The sequence below is a fragment of the Sander vitreus genome, chromosome 24 (genome assembly GCF_031162955.1).
Source record: "Sander vitreus isolate 19-12246 chromosome 24, sanVit1, whole genome shotgun sequence".
In the NCBI taxonomy this organism is placed as follows: Eukaryota; Metazoa; Chordata; class Actinopteri; order Perciformes; family Percidae; genus Sander; species Sander vitreus.
The window spans coordinates 10,646,331-10,665,474 of NC_135878.1; the positions used below are offsets into that span (position 1 = coordinate 10,646,331).

General features: G+C 39.9%; 1 protein-coding gene across 4 annotated transcripts; it reads left to right on the top strand.

The window, feature by feature from the left end:
* The first annotated feature begins 97 nt into the window (after positions 1-97).
* On the top strand, positions 98-18,683 carry LOC144512583 (uncharacterized). 4 transcript variants are annotated; one of them, XM_078243387.1, is made up of 5 exons: positions 98-227; positions 12,142-12,272; positions 12,964-13,162; positions 15,064-15,352; positions 15,442-18,683. In XM_078243387.1, the coding sequence occupies exons 3-5, from the start codon at positions 13,160-13,162 to the stop codon at positions 17,394-17,396; spliced, it is 2,247 nt and encodes a 748-aa protein (XP_078099513.1). In that variant the 5' UTR covers positions 98-227; positions 12,142-12,272; positions 12,964-13,159; the 3' UTR covers positions 17,397-18,683. The 4 variants fall into 4 exon arrangements, with proteins under 4 accessions (XP_078099513.1, XP_078099514.1, XP_078099515.1 ...); XM_078243389.1 differs by having other exon boundaries at positions 99-227; positions 12,964-13,137; XM_078243388.1 differs by lacking the exon at positions 12,142-12,272.
* Positions 18,684-19,144: the final 461 nt, after the last annotated feature.

Below are 19,144 nucleotides of genomic sequence, written 5' to 3' on the forward strand. Positions count from 1 at the left end.
TCTCTCTTACACAGATCCTGTTATCCTCTTCTCTGTTTTCCTACCTCCTTCTCATGCACAGATCCAGTGCTTCTCTTCTCTCAGATCGTGCAGCTCCTCCCACCTGCAGATAAAAGCCAAACTCTCACCAGAGCTGCTGTTCAGCGTCTGTCCCAAACTCCTCAAAGCTTTGTGATACTTCCACCCTGCAGCAGCAGCAGCAGCAGCAGCAGCATACACACACAAAGGTAAGTGATGCGTCACCACTGGCACGACAGGATTTGATGATGTTTTGGTTGGCATGGCCACCATGTTTAGGTCTTTTGGTGCAGCAGTAACATCCAGTGAGCCCTCATTAGCTCATGAGCACATGATTTTGAAAAGTATGTGTTTTTCTTGCATGGTTGTCTGATTGCAATGCCTTGACTGGATCATTTTCCCTTTTCTCTTGGGGAAAAAAAAGTGCCAAAGCACGTCCTGTTTGAATTCTTGGAACAATGCACAAGTAACTTTTGGGATGGCACGTGAGGAAAAGAACTTCAGAAACTTCTAAAATGTTTTATTCGACATCCTGCTTCACAAAGCTCACTGCTGTGAAGCCTCTGCTGACAGAAGTTTCTGCAGATAACGTCTGACAGTTTTCCAAATGCAAAGAACATCCAAAAGAGACACCTGGGAAGAATAACTCAGGCTTAAGCTTGTTAAAATAAATGCACGGTGCAGCATTTTGACAGGATTTAGCACCAGTTAGTGGAATGTCTTGACATTTTGGAGATTTTAGTTGCATGTCTTTCAACAGAGAAGGAGAAGTGTAGGCACTTTGTCATGCAATGTTTGAGAAGGAACATGATTCAGTGTTGAGGTTATTGTAGTTTTAACTATCCCCCATGAATAAGAGAAAACAGGATTAAGCTCAGTTTTAGAAAAAGGGCTTTCTGGCAGAGTCGCCTCTGAGAAATGAGTCAGAGATGGAATCTTTGGGGATCAGGAATTCTTTTAGGCAACTTTCTTCCTACCGAAAACATGCAGAACTGTGTGTTTTCAGTTTTTGGTGTTCTTATTTATACCCTGAGTCAGGTTTTAGATCCCATTTGTGTACCTTGCTAAAAATTGATTAACCACAGACCAATCCAATCACACTGAAAATGGCTTTTGATAACATGTTAGTCCAAAATGACAAACTTGTATTGATGCAAACTGACCAGAAGCTTCAAAAGCTTCCAGATTTTCTGCCTCTCTATCCTCTCTATAACATGATCATGGAATATGTGAGTGTGCACCTGCCAGGAAACAGTTTCCCTGTTTCACACCCATGTCCAAAGTGAAGCTGTTGTTTCTGTTTTCTGCTGCAAGTGGGTGGAAATGTTTTCTAATCCCTGCTATGCCAGATAGCTCGCAATGGCATGAAAGCAGACAAGTTGTAGTGGAAATGTGCTTCCAGCTAATGAGCTTCACAGGCCTGTCTGATGAGCTGAAGTGACAAGTGTCTTAATAAAATTTAAGCTGCCACAAAGGTCAGTTTTTATGGAACTGGGAGAAACTATGTAGATTTTTTTTGCAGCTCATTGTAACCTTCAGCTCTTTATTGCTATCTAAAATTATCATGATGTTCCTTTATTGGAGAGAGAACTCTTAATTAGGGGAAAATGTGGTAGGCTCACATGGTTGCGCTTAAACAAGGTTGCACAATTAAGTTGCTGATGGTTTTTAATTACCGTAACACTCAGTCCTGTAATCCTTGGTGCTCTGAAAGGACTCTTGGCATCAGCAAAATGTTGTAGCAGCACCGTGGAAACACACAAAACACTGTTTTGCAGATGTGAGGAGCTCTTGAAAGCCCAAATCAAGAAAATCTAGAGCTTGGCAATTTTGGGCAATGCATTTAGTGTTTGCTTGGTTGTTATGGAAGAGGTTATGGGCCGTTTATCCGCAGTGGTATCTTATCCGGACCAACCAAGATGCATTTATTCGTAGTGTTTGTTTTGGACTGCAGGTATTTTCCATATTAGAAAGAGGAAAATTGAAGAAAAAAAAGAAGGATTCCTTACTTCAAGTTTTACAAACAGTTTAGGGTTAGGGGTCTGAGTTTTTCTGAGGATCTTCAGGTTATGATCTGGGTTTAGGGAAACTGAATATAATGTTGTACATTTACATTATATGAAGCTCAGCTCAATCAGCAAATTAGGTTAACGTTACCTAAAGAGGTTTGGTTGCAGCATGTTGATAATGTAAATAATTCACTTCAAGGCAAAAAAAATAAGTTAGTGTAGCAGGGCATTACTGCTGGATTTTGTGACCTTTGGATAGCACAAGGCTAGCTGTTTCCCCACCTAACTGTCTCCTGGCTGTAGCTTTATATTTAGTGTACAGATATGACTGTAATATCAATCTTCTCTAACTCTCATCGTGGAAGGGATTAATCTTATTTCCCAGAATGTAATTATTCCATTAAGGTTGTATTCCTTTGTTTCAAAGGATGTAAATGTATCTTGTGAAGTTTGTTATTGTTGAGATACTGAAAGTTTGCTTTGAGCAGAAGCTGTAGAAATGGAGAAAGGTTGCAGAAGCAAACATGTGTCAAAGTTTGAATCCCCAGACTGTGTAGCTAAATATGTGCAGGAAATGAATCAAATGCTCCTGTAAGCACGCTGTGACATTATATATTTGTCACTCTGTTAATGTCTCTTGACAGTATTTTCCCTCTCAGTCTCGCACTCAGACTCCCTCACAGTTCTCACCTACTGAACAGGAAGTGTTTATGTAGCTCAGAGGGAATGTGTCTCTTGATCCCGCAGCTGCAGCCTCTATGACTTGAGGCCATGTCTCCAAACACTCCTGCTACCGTGCAGAGCACTGCGGCCTTAGAAATGTCTCAAAATATGAACTATAAATCACTTTCAAACTGCAATTGTGGCAATTTTGCATTGGTAATCATGCATGTTTCTGCTAATCTCTCACATTAGCTGCCATAGTGATCCATGTGGCATCTTAGTTTAAAAGCACCAATCTGGAATTACAGCTTTAAATATTGCAGATTTACTGCAAAGTATCTCCTATCTAAACTCCTAGTAGAGTGAGTTGTAGCTCGTATTGTCCCTCGTAAATACTGCACTGCAAAAACATCTGGACAGTAGGGAAAGGGAGGATCATATTTTTTCTCTGACTGGCATATTTTACGGTATGACTGTATAATGCATTAAGCTTCCCGGGACTGTCGTCATATCCCATTACTGTCACCGGTCAGGCGATGCATGCATGTTGCAGCAAGAACTAAATGATCCCGGGCCATTTTATGACCCCAATAAATTGATATGTGTGTAAGAAAGTAGAAAGTCCGTAAATGCAGACAAGTGAAAAGCCCGATGATGACTGATCACTTGAATCATAGAGTTACAGTTACCCAACATCACAGGGAAACTGTCAGCAATAAACTAAGAAACCATTTCTCAAAGCAACATATGATCATCACCCAGTCTTTTTTTTTTTTTTAACATTAGACTGCTCTCACCCTCCAAAGATTATTTTTTGGGGCTTTTCCGCCTTTAATTTGACAGGACAGCTAGGTGAGAAAGGGGAGAGAGAGAGGGGGAAGACATGCAGAAAATTGTCACAGATCAGATTCGAACCCTGGACCTCTGCGTCGAGGCATAACCCTCTCAGTATATGTGCGCCTGCTCTACCCACTGAAGCAACCCAGCCACTACTTGTGCTATATTTTTTAAGTGCTGTGTGTTTGAATTGCAAAAGCATCCATCTTAGGATGTTGGAAATCTTTAAAGGTATTTGTGGTCAACTTGTGATTTCTTTTTTTTTTTTTTTGCATTTTTCTGCCTTATCAGATTCATTGGCAGTGGCAGAGAAAGTATTGTAATCCTTTATTTACATAAAAGTATAGTACAGAAGTAATAGCAGCAAAATGGACTTAAAATATCAACAGTATAAATAATAGTTCTGCAGTAAAATGGCCGGCTGTATTATCATATATGACATTAACACTGTTGCATTAATGTGAAAGCAGCATTTTACTGTTGTCGCTGGTTGAGGTGAAGCTAGTTTTAACTAATTTATATATAGTTAAGTAGTCCAGGGGTTCTCAAAAGCCCTGTCCAAAGGATCACAACATAAATCTGAGGTGTCGTGATGTAATTAATTAAATTAAATTTATTGTGTGGACTTTTCTCTAATATTTAGATGTTTATGTGAAATATTGGGTAATTTGACCTTTTTGGGCCTCAAAATGTCTCTTTGGTGGAACTACTAACTTATAGACATCTGAAACCTAACAATCGGCTGTATTTTATAAGCTTATCATATGTTGTGTGTGTTTTTATGTAAAATCGTAATCTGAAAAGTAACGAGTGAGCTATCTAGTGTGGCTAACTATTGTGGGGTAAAAAGCATAACATTTCACAGTCAAATGTAGTAAGTAGAAGAATAAAATAACATAAAATGGTACAAGTACGTCCAAATTATGTAAAGCACTATGTACTTTCCACCACTGTTCGTTGGAATGAAACAGTAGGGAGACAACATGTGGCCTCTTGCACAGTGTGGGCTGTTCTATTCCCATTTACACAGTACATAAAATATATTTATGCAGCTGCAAACTGCAGAATTCCCCACTGGAGTCTGTGGTCCAAGCATAGTATAAGTGATCAGATCTGATTATTGGCCAAACATTGTTATTGCCTATACAAATATTCATTCACTAGTGGAGTGTCCCTTTGAGAGCCAGTGCAAACATATGAGGTAGCAAGAATTTTCTTTTGGCAAAATTGCATGAAGTTCAGGTGAAAACTCTGAAAGTCTGAAAACCTCGCAAGTGTTTCTTCCTGCTGTCCAAGATAGTGGAACATGTCATGTAAAAAATATTTAGATTAAAAAGTGCATTCTTCCCATCCTTGTTTCCCATTGCCTTCCTTCTCTCTAAGCATATGCTTTTTTGTTCAAGTATGTAAAGACTTGAAGTGCTTCTTAATTCTGACATGCTATTAAATGCCGTCCACTGACAGTAGATACTCTGTTTTGACGGAACTCAAAGCTAATAGGAAAATAATTCTCCTCCTGCTCCGAATTTTGTCTGAAATGAAAATTGTGGCCAGACATTGGGTGACTTGTGGTTCCCAGAGCTGTAGGAGAGGGGAAATCTGTCAATGAGATGGGTGAAGAGGTCGGACAGACTGTGTGTGAGGGAGGTGTATGTGCAATTATGTGCATGTACGTACGTGTATGTCAAAGGTTAGAGGAGCAGTAAGCAAACACTGCGGTTGCCAATTTGAAACTCATCCGGATGCTACTTCCCCTCGTGGTTATTTGGAACATCAGTTTGAAATGGGTTACCACCTTAAAACGAGGCCTTTCAATTCACCTAAAGGTCAGCTAACCCCTCATCGGCCTTATCGAGTTTGAAGCTGTAGACGTCTCCGAAAGGCGACTCCGTCCTTCGCCCTGCAAAGAGATCGAGTAGGTGTGAAGGAATGCTGTAAAAGAGCAAAATAGGTTGGAGAGGAACTGGAGCAGACGAAGAAAACTCGGTATTCCCTTCCTATCAAGATAAGCTGAGTTGTGGGGGGAAAACAAATGTTTGAGGCGGGATAAATCACCTGCTTGGAGACAGAAAGGGCAATGGACGCAGAAAAGAAAAACAGCTTCAGGTCCAGAATATGTTCAGAATATGACTTGTGGTTTGTGAGAGTAGAGACTGGAAAAAAGGCAGGCATGGTGCACATAACCAACGTCCAGTATTAATTACAAAAAAATATATGATTGTACAAAAGTGTTTAAACCAGCCAGCAGACAGTCTGTGTCAGGATAGCACATTTAGTTCTCCACCCAGTCTGTGGAAAACACCAGTAAACAAGACAGACTGATATATACTGATGTATTGATGGCTTGAAGATGTAATTCAGTGATAAGAGTTTGGCGCCCTCTGTTGAACCACCATCCTCACTGCTGGCTTTGTTTGCAGTGAGATTCATCATTTCTTTATCTGAAATCTACTCACATTTTATTATTTATAAAAGTGATTCCTTTTAACTGTATGAAGATGCATACAGTAATCCATGTTATACTGTATGTAAGCAGGGCTGCAGCTGATTGTTTGGTCTATGAAATGTCAGAAGAAAATAAAAACTGCCCATGATCGTTACCCAGAGCCCAAAGGAATGTCTAAAAGTTGCTTGTTTTGTGCAAGCAACAGTCCAAACACCAAAGAGGTTTAACTTGTTATAATATAATTCAAAGAAAAGCAGCAAATCTTTACATTTGAAAAACTGGGACCAGGAAATTGTTGGCATTTTTGCAAAATAAAATGTTTTTATCAAAATTGCTAATACATTTTCTGTTGTTGGAGTAATTTCTTGTGACACTTGCCTAGAGAAACTACTGCAGATCGTCGCCAAAGAGAATCACAGTAGAGGTGGACAGTGTTTTTCTTACAAAGGTTAGGTAATAACGGCAACAACTCACACACGCATGCAAAAAGTCACACACACACACACACACATATACACACACACACACACAGGTGCATTCCCCAGATGTTGTGTTGGCGCTTATGCTACGTCTGTCAGCTGATCGTTGCATTCTTTTGTGTGTGTGTGTGTGTGTGTGTGTGTGTGTATATATATATATATATATATATATATATATATATATATATATATATATATATATATATATATATATATATATATATATATATATATACACACACACACACACAGAGTGTTTACATTCTCCTAGGGTTATTTGGAAATCATAAATAACATACAATTTGTAAGCATGTCTTTGTTTTCCATTTCACATTCTTCTCCATTCACATATGACCCTAAATAACTGGGTGTCTCCAAGGTGTCTTCATTTAGGTATGATGAATGTTTTTAGCTACCCGCCTTCATTGGAAAAGAGAGCCCCTCTGCAATCACTTTAAAACACAAAAGCCAGGCCCAACCACAAGCAATTAAGATTGGCACCCGTATCTGTAAGCAATGACATGCCTCTGTTCCTCATCGTTTGTTTATCGAGCGGTAGAGTCCCCCCATCTGGAATCGGTCAGGAGAGGAACACAGAGGAGAAATGGAAATTTGATTATTTTCAAAGCCAAGCTGGAGGTGATAAAAGACTTGTGGCTCATCACCAAGCGGGGCCGGCTGTGGTTGTAAGTGTTGGCAAAGAGGTTCTGAGAAACCAGCATTTATTCTGGGGCAGACAATCTCTGTTGCAGAGGATTGTCATCAACCAAGGGGTGAGGAGGTATCTAAAGAGTCCTCATCAAATGGCGTATACAGTTTGAAAAATGTATCCTGTTTGGTCTTTGTTGTTGAGATTTAAGGATGTCAAGTAGATAGTTAAAGGGGTGGTTCAGAATTTTGGACATAGGACCTCATTTCCAAGTTAGCCAGTGTGTTATTTATCAGTGGAGACAGTTTTCAACACTTTTCATCCAGTCCTTCCAGTTGCAGAGTTCGCTGGTGCTAGGCTAGCGCAAGTCAACAGTATCTGCTAACCTGCCATTAAAAGCAGTCTTACACACTCCACAGTACACAGGCAAATAAATTATAACGCCAGACTATCGATGTAAATGTCTCTTGATAGAATATTAGAATGAAAATTACCCTTAGATCGCATTGCAATAGTTATACTTTGTTCCCTATAGTTGGTAGCATAGGCTACAGCAGCAGCGGAGTGATATTACCTAGGCTACTGAGAAAGCCAGTTTACATGACAATCACGCAAGTTTATTTACCTGCCGCACATTTGCGAATGTAGCGTTATCAGTGTCATGGCCAACCCGCAGAATGCGCATGCTGTGATACTTCAGCTTATGTAGTGTTTACCAAACCTGCAGTTCATCGGTAATCGGCGCTTTTCTCCGCCCAGTATATCGTAAAATTGCACTGTAGCAAAGCGTTAAGTACTTGTGCTATGATACGGCTGAGTGCAGACTGCGATATTCCCACTGCTGATGCTATGACTATTTGAAATGACCCTGATGCCATTATTTGTAATGTAGTTAGGAGTTTAACAACTGCTGGAATAGAATGTGAACGCTGAGTCGGAGATTCTGTGTCATCTTTGATTTCTTCCAGTAACTGTAATATTGCATGGCTGTTTAATCAGTAATGCATAATGATTTTGTGTTCACCCAACTGAAAAAGTATGATCCTTGTGGCAAAAATCTTTTTCAGATCGTCTCCTTGGCCTTGGTCTTAGTCTTGCTCGGATTACTGCTGCCATTTCACCAGGAGGCATATGCGAGGAAACCCGCTTGCAGCTGGTTTACACCTGCTTTTAAGAGGCGGAGAATTTTCACCGCAAAATAGAGGCGCGCTTTCACGGGCGTTTTTTGAACATACCGCGGAATACATAATTAGGCGCACTTTAGGCTTCCCTCACATCTCTTCATGAGAAACTCCCACTTTTCCCTTGACCCTCCCGTGAATGCATATGCATAACACGGAAAAGAGCAATTTGTCATTTTCTGTTCCCGCGACAGGCAGTCTGTGCTTTTACCTCAGTGCGGCCTGTTTGTACATACCTCGCCATGCTTTTACGCGCAATTTGCGAAACTAATACGCCTGAACTGGGCGCAAAAGCGTTAGTACATCTGGCCCTGAGTGTTGGGAAACACACTGATGAAATACTTGTAAGAAGAAGTTAGTAGCTAAAACTAGAAAAAGGTGCTGACACTGTCTGGTGAAACTGACCCAATAGACCTTTTTCACAACAGACATTTTGACCTATCATAGTAGAAAAGCACAGGTGAATTTATTAACATGTATGATGGCTGCATTCCACTTCGGGGAGGTCCTGGTATTGTGCACGCTGGCTCACTGGGATACTTAATGGAACTGAGCCATCGTCAATCAATGTTATCAAGAAAAACATCTGAGAGGATTCACTTCTCATTTGCAACTTTTGTCAGATCTGAAAGTTCAGGTCATCATGATACACTTAGATTACACTCCCCCCCCCCCCCCCCCTCTCTGGTTAGCCTCAAACACCATATGAACATCTAATCTAGTCCCTTTAGTGATATCGCAGGCTAAACTCTCCAGCAAATTCTGGAAAGAGTTTTTTTGTTAGAAACATTGGCTGTACAGATAAGACATTACGTGGAATTTCAGCTCCACAGGGCTTTTGAATAGTTCGACAAATCTTGCCTCATCACTACACGCTTGCTGATAAGTTATAATTGAAAGCGTATGTTGTGCTGGAGAAAGTAGTTCCTGGAAGTTGGGGTGATTTAGGAAAATACTTTATTTTGTTGTGTCGAAACGTTTTCCATACGGGGTTCTCAGAGCCAAACATTGTAATATTCTGTGTAAGTGTAGTGTTTTTATAATGCAATCAGAATCCTGTGGGTCACTTCAATAGAACTCTTTCACAGCAGACATTTTGACAAGAAAAGCACTCTTTCTTCAAAGTAAGTGTTCAAATCAAATAAATAAATAAAACCAAAAGAGTATGGTCCACCACTTATGTTTTAGACAGGTAGCGGTGCTGTTATGATTTGCTTCGACTCCGCTTTCACAAGATTCAGTGTCCAAAAACTCTTACTCCAAAATGATCTATCCCTAATTCTAGGCTCTAAATTGTGAAATCACTTACAGATATTTACAACTGCTTACACGCGTTTTCAAAACTGTCTCCTTTTTTCAAAACTCCACACGCAATTCCCCAAACTGCACACACAAAATGCAAAATGCCTCATCTCTGTTTCAAAATGAAACACTGCATTTAAAATATTATCAACACATCTCAAAATGAAGCATGTGCATCAAATGGAATTTTTTTTAATTACAGTAATAGTACATTTTTGGATATACCATGTACACACTTTTGTTCTAAATCTAAGGCTCTTTTGTCTTTCATAGGCGTATATCTACATGTCCATACAATGTTCTAGAGTGAAAGTAATCTGCTGAGTGGGGTTGAAAAGTACCCTGTAAACACCAATGCAATGTTGAAACAGAACATATTTATTGGCAAAAACATTACTGTTGTAGCAGTAGCACAGTGTTATAGCATACAAGAATAATTTCTATCATATTTAGAATAAAGAACAAGTGTGTGTGTGTGTAATCAATAAGTGTGGTCCTGATCTCTTCTCGTCTTTGCCCTCATCATCTTCTAACACATCCTCTTCTTCCAACCCTTCCTCTTTGAACTCGTCCTCGTTGTCGTCCCCTGCCTCTCCCTCCTACTCCCCTTGCTCTCTCTCTATTGTTGGCATCCATTGATTACAGTTTTTTTCCAATTGCTAACACACTAAAATGACATGCATAGCACAGTTATTTAAACTGACACACAGAGAGCAAAACTTCTTCTCAAGTCTCCAAAAGTCTAAACACATTTTTTGCTTTACACACATTTTGCAATTCAAAATGGCACTTTTAAATGCACTGAACACGGTTCTCTGCATAAGACACAACAATCTGACATAAAGTCACAGGTTTGCCATTTCAAAACACTGCCATTCAAAAAGACACTACATGAGCTAATTGGCCAATGTACAGTATGTGCCAACTGGCCAAACACCTCAATGGTTAATGGTTGCCACTTCAATCACTTCAATGAAAAGACCACAGGTGAGCACCTTTTATTTATTTATTTTTTTAACAACATTTCTGCACATTTTTTTTCAGCAATTTTCTTTTTCAGTTTACTGTTTTTTGTGAGCATATTTATGTTCAGTCCAATGTAAATATGTCTGCTGTGCATATGTTGCACTGACTTGTTTGGTAAAAAAGTAAAAAAAAATGTTTCAACAGCATGTGTGTGTATCTGCAAATATGTCTGTGCATGTGAACAATCTGAAGAATATTCTACAATTTTTCTACAACTATTTTAGTATTATGGCAAAGCATACTAAAGATGAGAGTGATTTTCATTATGCCCAACAGTGTGTAGTTGGTAAGTGTGTGCCATTTGGTGCAAAAGTTTGATTTTGATCTTCATTTTGCAGGATATATGAGGTATTTTGCAGTTTGGGTGTGTGGTTTTGTGAGTTGTGTTAAGTATTTTGATAAAACCAGCCTAGTTTGCAAAATTGTGTTTTAGCAATTGGAAGAAAAAAAAACTGTAAAACAAATCTGATCTGGTAATCTGACCTTTGACCATTTTATAGACCTATACTAAAGCAGTGACTAGTTAGTGATCAGTTAAGCAATTTGTGTGTGTGTGTGTGTGTGTGTGTGTGTGTGTGTGTGTGTGTGTGTGTGTGTGTGTGTGTGTGTGTGTGTGTGTGTGACATGGTGAATAAGTGTAGCATTTTGATTGGTTGTGTTTGGAAAAGGAAAGCAAGTCACTTCCTGCAGAGAATTGTGTGTAGTGTTTTGAAAAAAGTGTTTTATGCAATTGAAAACTGAGTGAAAGGCTGAGAAATAGCTTATGGTTTTGGAGATTTGGTGTGTAGTTTTGCTCTTTGAGTTCTCACTCAAAAATCATGTGACATGTAAAGATGTTGTGTGTTTGTTGAAATTAGATGTTGAAGAGACCTGCACAGTGTTTCTGCAGTAAATATCAAGAAAAATGCATAAAGACAGTTCGGGAAAATAGTGGATTCAGAACCAAAATTATAGACATTAAAGACGCACATTCTTTTTTTATTTTCATTGCTTTCAGTAGAACATGACTGCAAAATAAATAGAATATGAGACTATACTGTTTATCAATAAATGTGATTCTAATACAATTCATGGTATATACTGTAGTTGCCCAATAGCAAAAATTGTATTAGATTTTATTAGAAAAATATAATAGCCTAATAAAGGTGGGTGGGATGGCCACTTCAACTCCATTACAGTTTATTATAGTCAACTACAGAAATCACCTACAATAGAGTAGCACCTCTACTGTTAGATAAACGTAAAGCCAACAGCGGAAACATTGTCTCACAATACAGCAAAAAGGCTAGAACTAAATTGAATAGGATGTGTTTTTTTCTCTGTAATACTTGACGTATTCTTGGAGGTAGGAGGGAACGTGTGTTTCAAAGCACCGCTCTGTCCTCCCTTGTTTTGCTGACTTCTTGTTTTTACGGCGGTAGTCTCCTTCCCTCGCCAAGCACATGGTCCCTTCTTTGAGTGCAGAGAAAAGGTTGCATTGTGGGGATTTTTTGAAAGATGTTTTTTTTTTTTTTTTGGAATTTTCCTTTAGTTAGAACAGCTGAAGAGAGACAGGAAACAGGGGAGAGAGAGGGGGACGACATGCAACAAAGGGCCACGGGTGGGATACGAACCCGGGCCGCTGGCAAGGACTGAGCCTACATGTGGTGCGCGCTCTACCAGGTGAGCTATACGCCACCGGGAATACAAGGGGTTTTGACCAGAGTGATCATCAGTTTAACATCCTCATGTAGGAAATCGTGTTCAATTTAGAGGAAGAACACTTCATCAGTCCCTTGCTGGTTTTGATGTTTAACAAATGATTTGTTCCAGCACTGGGGTTTGAGGAGTAGCTGTATGTGGCATTGAAACAGACCAAGCAGTTTTCAATTTAAGCTTTTAAATTCCATTTAACTTTTTATTTGTCCCATTTTCTCTACAAACATTTATTGGGAATTTATTGGGGATTTTGTTGTACAACAAGTTAATTTATTTTCAATTGTGGTGAAACGGTCCAAACAAAGATGTTGGGACTAATACTGTATATAAATAGCTGTAATGTATTATATAAAAATTGCAGTCTGAGACTTCTCAATTCCCTTACAAAGCCTGGTATAAAAGCAGATGTTTCATATTGATATCTAGCTCCTAGCTTCCTGCAAAGAAACTGTTTTATAACTTTACAGTTGTTACATTTTTTTTTTTTTAAACCTCTTTCCTTACATTCTTCAAGGAAGAGGTGTGTATCAGCATAACTGTATCAAGGCTAAAATATGTCTACCAAGTGGACATGGCAGCTTAGTGTTATAAACCCCAGGTTTCTGCGAAAGGTCACCACCTGACATTCATTGACCTGACATTCATATTTTCACAGGGCCCAGCTGGATTTCAGCTAACACCTGGCTGGATCCTGTGCATGGCCACTGTCCCACTCATGTCTTGGAAAAGACACAGAAAAGCAACCTAAAGTGAGGGGAAGTTGAAGAGAAACCAGACACCAGCCAGAGGGAGCGACAACCTTCAGTTTGAGAGGAGGAAAAATCTCAAAGTAAAAGAATTTGTCGTTTTGCATGGTGGGACCTGTGTCTGTTTGACCATAAAATATGAAATTAAATCAAATAAAAAGGTGGATCACATGTCAAACAGTGTTTTGTACATGTCTTTTGATTTCTACTATTTATACAATATATGTATTTAAAACTTTGTACAAAAACATGTCACCTGAATTTATGTTGATGTGTATATAGCAGCAACATACTGTACATTACTGACTTCAGTGAGAAATTTGGATATTTTAGCTGCAATGAGTAAGGGACATATTGTTGAGTTTTTAGACTTACATTTATTGATTTATAATGGTAAACTAGAAATTGCAGCAAAATTACACTTAATAATGTCAAAATCAAACTTAACCATTGTTGCATACTCTGATACCTATTTGTATCTGTAACTCTTGTGCAGATGAACTGATGATTAGCGAGTGCTTGCTAAAAATATTGTATAGTAGACATATTCAGCCTGACACTCCTTAGCTTGCTATTTTAGTAATTGCCCAGAAAAATGTGAGCAAGTCTTATTTCCAAAAACCCCACAGCTAAGAAAAACATACATTCACCCATCACTGTTTCACCGTTTTCACACTGTGCTCCTGGCAGCTTTTCTTTTAAGCACAAACCTGTTTAAAGAATTAAGGATTATGTTCAAAACTGACCACGTCCCCTGTGGGGCCTATGTGCTGCTAAGATATGTTTTAGCAGCATGTGCTTTGTTTAATTCATGTCAAGGATATAAGACTCTGAGGCTTTGACACAGTATGTTTAAATATATGTGTAAACAAGAGGAAAGAAGGACCAAAGTTTTTTGTTTTGCTGCAGCGGGTTTTTATAATTTCTTTATTCAGCTGCAAGATTGAAGAGCACAGCCTATTGGAACGGACTAACATGCTGTTAAGGTAAATGGTGTGTGTCCAGTAATGTATCCTAGTGGTGTAAGCAGCATATTACAGACTGCAGCTCTAATTTCTTCTTGGCTGGAAAGTAAACGATGAACTTGAGCGACGATAAAGCATTCATTCAGGATAGAGGCTTAGCTATGCTAATGCACTGTGTACATTCAAATTGACCTGAACTTGTTTTGGGGTGCTGTCCATGTTTTCGTCTTTAACTTTGACCCCTCTCACTGTGTGTTTTCACTTCATGAAAGTTATTTGGAACATTTTGGTCATCTAAAAATGTCTTGTTCAGCGTTCGGTAGCACCTTGCCAACAAAGCTAACGCTAATGTTAGCTGGTAACTTTAAGGAAAGTTTGACAATTTTCAACCAGCTGACGTACATGCAAATGAACAGCGCCAGTTCCCTGGGGTCTGTGTTTACCCCCCAGTAAAACTCTGCCAGATGACTTGCTTCAGCTGGTTGAAAATCTGCAACTTCAGCGTTTATCTTAGCACAGTGCCATTGAAACCATACACGACACAGGCTTAGCCGCATCATCCTCCCAACCTCCACCCTGTCGTCCACAAAATTGTTATGTCCGGATTGAACAAAAGCAAGATTGCGACAGCCAAATTGCCACTATTAGTTAGTCCACAAACCAATGGGTGACTTCACTGTTGCTATGTCCATTCTTTTTTAAAGTCTATGCTCTGAAGGGAGAAAACAACCCATATGATGTCATAGTGATGTCATCTGGAATATGTTGGCTTTGACTTTTGGATACTACAAATGTATTCAAAAAACCTGTCTGGACACCTGTTGCATTATGGGAACTGTAGGATGTAGTGGGTTTTTTAACTTGCCAAATACAACAGACTTAAAGTCAGGATATCTTAAAATAACCATAAGGCTGCACAATCCTATGCATCCGTTATATTATAATCTGTTATATGCTTTTTCTCTTTGAGTTGCAAAGAGACCTAGTTGTATACATCTACAACTATTTGTGTTACATTTTTACTTATTTTCTTTTCCACTGCAGAAAATGGCGACTATACCCCTCCACTCTTTCTATCTACTCATCACAATTTTCCAGCTGTGGTTATTACACCTGGCCCACGGTGGGGCATATTATGGACAAAAACAGCCGCCTCAACACCACCAGCCCCTGCCACAGTACAATGATGGATATCCTCAGCAGCAGTTTTTGGGGAATGAGATGCCACACCTGCCTTATGGCAAAGAAGTGCCATTACTTCCTCAGTATGGAAAAGAGGTTCCTCCGCTGCCTCTCCAAATAGGCAAAGAGAGGCCACTACCTGAAGGCAAAGGTGTGGTCAACTAGATAGTGGAAAATACATTTATAAGTTATCATTCTTCTTTATTCTGTTATCCACCAAATGTTCCCTTTTGTTTACAGGACAAACATTTCCTAGAGGGGCTAAAGGTCCACCTCCCCCTGGTCCTGGTGGAGAAGGTCTCAGAGAGGGACCACAAGGAGTTCAGGGCCCCACGGGACCAGCAGGACCACCAGGACCACAAGGCCCACCTGGACTACCAGGCCAGGGATTGCCAGGGCTACCAGGAAAACCAGGGCCTCCTGGTCCTCAAGGCTACCCAGGAATTGGAAAACCTGGTATGCCAGGAGTGCCAGGAAAACCTGGAGGACCTGGATTACAAGGCCCAAAAGGTGACCTTGGGCCTAATGGTGGAGAAGGACCAACTGGACTTCCTGGGCCTCCAGGGCTCCCAGGTCCCCCTGGACTCCCAGGATTTTCAAAACCAGGAGGTCAGGGGCTGCCCGGCCAGCTGGGTCCTCAAGGGGGGCCTGGCCCAAAAGGCCCACCTGGGTTACCTGGTCCTCCAGGCCCCAAGGGAGACAAAGGACATGGTCAACCTGGTTTGCCAGGTTTGAAAGGACCGAGCGGACTACCAGGTACACCTGGAAATGTGGGTATTCCTGGGGTTGGCAAACCTGGCTTGAATGGTTTCCCTGGACAACCAGGAATACCAGGAAAACTTGGTCCTCCTGGTGATTCAGGACTAGCTGGGCCACCTGGTGAAAGAGGCCAACCAGGACCACCAGGCTTGCCTGGAATTGGAAAACCAGGAAAAGATGGTTTCAGAGGGCAACCAGGGATCTCTGGGGGGAAAGGGGAATCAGGCCTTCCTGGTTTACCAGGGGGTCCAGGCTTGCCAGGTTATGGTAAACCAGGGTTCCCAGGACCTAAGGGTCACAAGGGACATGCTGGTCTTCCTGGACCTCCAGGCCTAAAAGGTGATAAAGGTCATGGAGGTCTTCCAGGGGTCATTGGTTCCACTGGTCCTAGTGGTATGCCTGGCCCACCAGGACCAATAGGGCTCCCTGGTAGTCTTGGCTTCCCAGGGCAAAAGGGAGAGGATGGTGTTGGGGGACCAAAAGGAAATCCAGGAATGAAGGGTGACTTAGGGCCCCCAGGTCTTCCAGGAGAGCCAGGTTTGTCAGGTGGGGGTGGACAACCAGGACAAAGAGGTTTACAAGGCCCCATTGGCCCTAAAGGTGAACCTGGTATTAGGGGTTCACCTGGTTCCCCTGGTGCTGTGGGACTAACTGGACCAAGAGGAGAGGGGGGACAACCTGGAGACAGAGGCTACCAAGGACCACAAGGTATCCCAGGACTTACAGGACCAGGGGGACCACTTGGACCTCCTGGACTGCCAGGGCAAAAAGGCGAAACAGGCCAACCTGGTAAACCTGGCTATCCTGGTGAGGGAAAGCTAGGACCAGCTGGTCAAATTGGTCCTCAAGGTAACCCTGGGCCAATTGGCCCTGCTGGACTTCCAGGGCAACCAGGACAACCTGGACCCCCTGGTCCTCCAGGACTTCCTGCTGTATCTCCTGACCTCGGACATATCCTCCCTGTGACTGGCCCATGCACTGGCCAAAAACAAGGTTATAAGAAGCCAAAGAATGGAGGCGACATTGGTGGAAATGGTGTGGAGATGCCTGCCTTCACAGCTAAGCTTGCACATCCATTCCCTCCTGTTGGCTCTCCTGTCATCTTTGACAAACTCCTGCACAATGGCAATCAGGACTACAATCCCCAAAATGGTGTTTTCACCTGTAGCATACCAGGGGTCTACTACTTTGCTTACCACGTCCACTGCAAAGGGAGTAATGTGTGGGTGGCCCTGATGAAGAACAATGAGCCAGTAATGTATACATATGATGAATACAAAAAGGGCTTGCTGGATCAGGCATCAGGGAGTGCTGTACTCCCGTTACGACAAGGAGAAACTGTGCATATACAGCTGCCATCTGACCAGGCTGCAGGACTTTATGCTGGTCAATATGTCCACTCCACATTTTCTGGATACTTATTGTACCCAATGTAAGAAGTGTATAAACAAAGGCAATAGTAATGACACATGATGGTATTTTTTTTTACCATAGTTATGGTAAAACTACAGCAGTCTCAAAGGTACATTGTTGGTCAAGTTAAATGGTTTACAATGAGTGGAATTGAATAATCTTTTATTTATATATATATATATATATATATATATATATATATATATATATATATATATATATATATATATAGTAGCAACAATGGAGTCTCCGAAAGTTATGCAGTTATGAAATAATGGGCAGAGTATGTACATTGTATAAACATACCTGGCAATTGGCTATGATATGGAAAAAGCAAGGTTTCATGTGAGAGTTATGTAGGGTGGAGGTCATAATTCTTGTATGTTTACATTGTGGATTTATTCCTATATCCATCCCCACACAATATATCAGTATTCATGTCATAGCTGGAATAATAACTAAAACAATGAGGCTTTATGTTTTTTCATTGTATTCACTTTCAATTGTATTCACTTTTCACTTGCTTTAATTCAATTTTGCTTTAATTCAATTTTATATTTTCTTTACAGCTATGTACTGTATACTGGGCACATAAGAAAATATTGGTTTCATTGTACAATGCATTTACTCACAGCTATCAGTACATAATGCTGGGTTATGTATTAAGGGTCATCATACAGTTAAGTTATTGTATGTCTTTTTACATTATTTTGAAAAAGCACCTTTTAATACAACAGAATCTTAATTATGTTTTACATTATCATCTGGACAGTAAAATCAGTATTTTGGTGAGTTTTAAATCCATTTTCATATCATATCTCAGTCCACAACAGAACAGATTTGTTCACAATTTAGCAGTTGAACTAAATTTGGATTCTTTGCCTTTGACCATTTGATGTTATGATTTGTTTTTGTAATAGACATGAATTATTTAAAAGGTTTTTGTCAGTTTGTCAGTATTCTCTGTAATTTATTTGTTTGACTACTGATTATTTGCTATTGTGTTAATGTCTGTGTGTTGACAGTAAATCGCCGAAAATTATTCCAAAATGCAGAACTTACTGTTCTGTGGCCAAAAAAATTAAAATATTCGAAAATATGTTCATACCCATTCATACCACCATGTGTCAGTTTCTTTTAATGTTGTACTTTATTTCTTTAAACTGTGGATGTGCCATTTTGGAATGATATTCTTTTTTCTTTATTTCTTTGGACTGTGCACAGCATTACATGGGAAACTGTGCCTAAAGTATGTGAATTGTGTTGCTTTAATTGGTTAGATATTGGTTTAATAAAGAAATAAAAACATTTTACTTGACTTGATTTTCATTATTCTCACATATGTGCTGCATATAACGGACATTATTTCATCAAAAATAAGTGGTGATAAACAAAACTGAAAATAAAAATTTCCAAAATGTTCTACGCAATCTGTTGCTACTCATTTTTTTTCACCTTTCATTTATATTAGGCCACATATCTTATGGCTCAAAAATCTTAGATAAAAGTACTTTGCTTACAGTAACAAAAATCAGCCTTGACTGCAGGGATGTCATCAAAGGCCTAGTCTGTGAGCTACTGTACATGTAGTGGTGGAAGAAGTACTCTTTTACTAAAAGTAAATACAGTCTAGAAATACTGTTACAAGTAAAAGTCATGCATTCAAAAATTGTGTTTATTTATTAAAAGTAAAAGTGCTTATTATGCAGAATGGCCCATTTCAGAATAATATATATCCTATAACTGGATTATAATTATGTATGCACTTATG

Coding starts and splice junctions, on each gene's coding strand:
- LOC144512583 (XM_078243387.1), top strand. Junction 15,353..15,441: donor GCCACTACCTGAAGGCAAAG/GTGTGGTCAACT, acceptor TTTTGTTTACAG/GACAAACATTTCCTAGAGGG.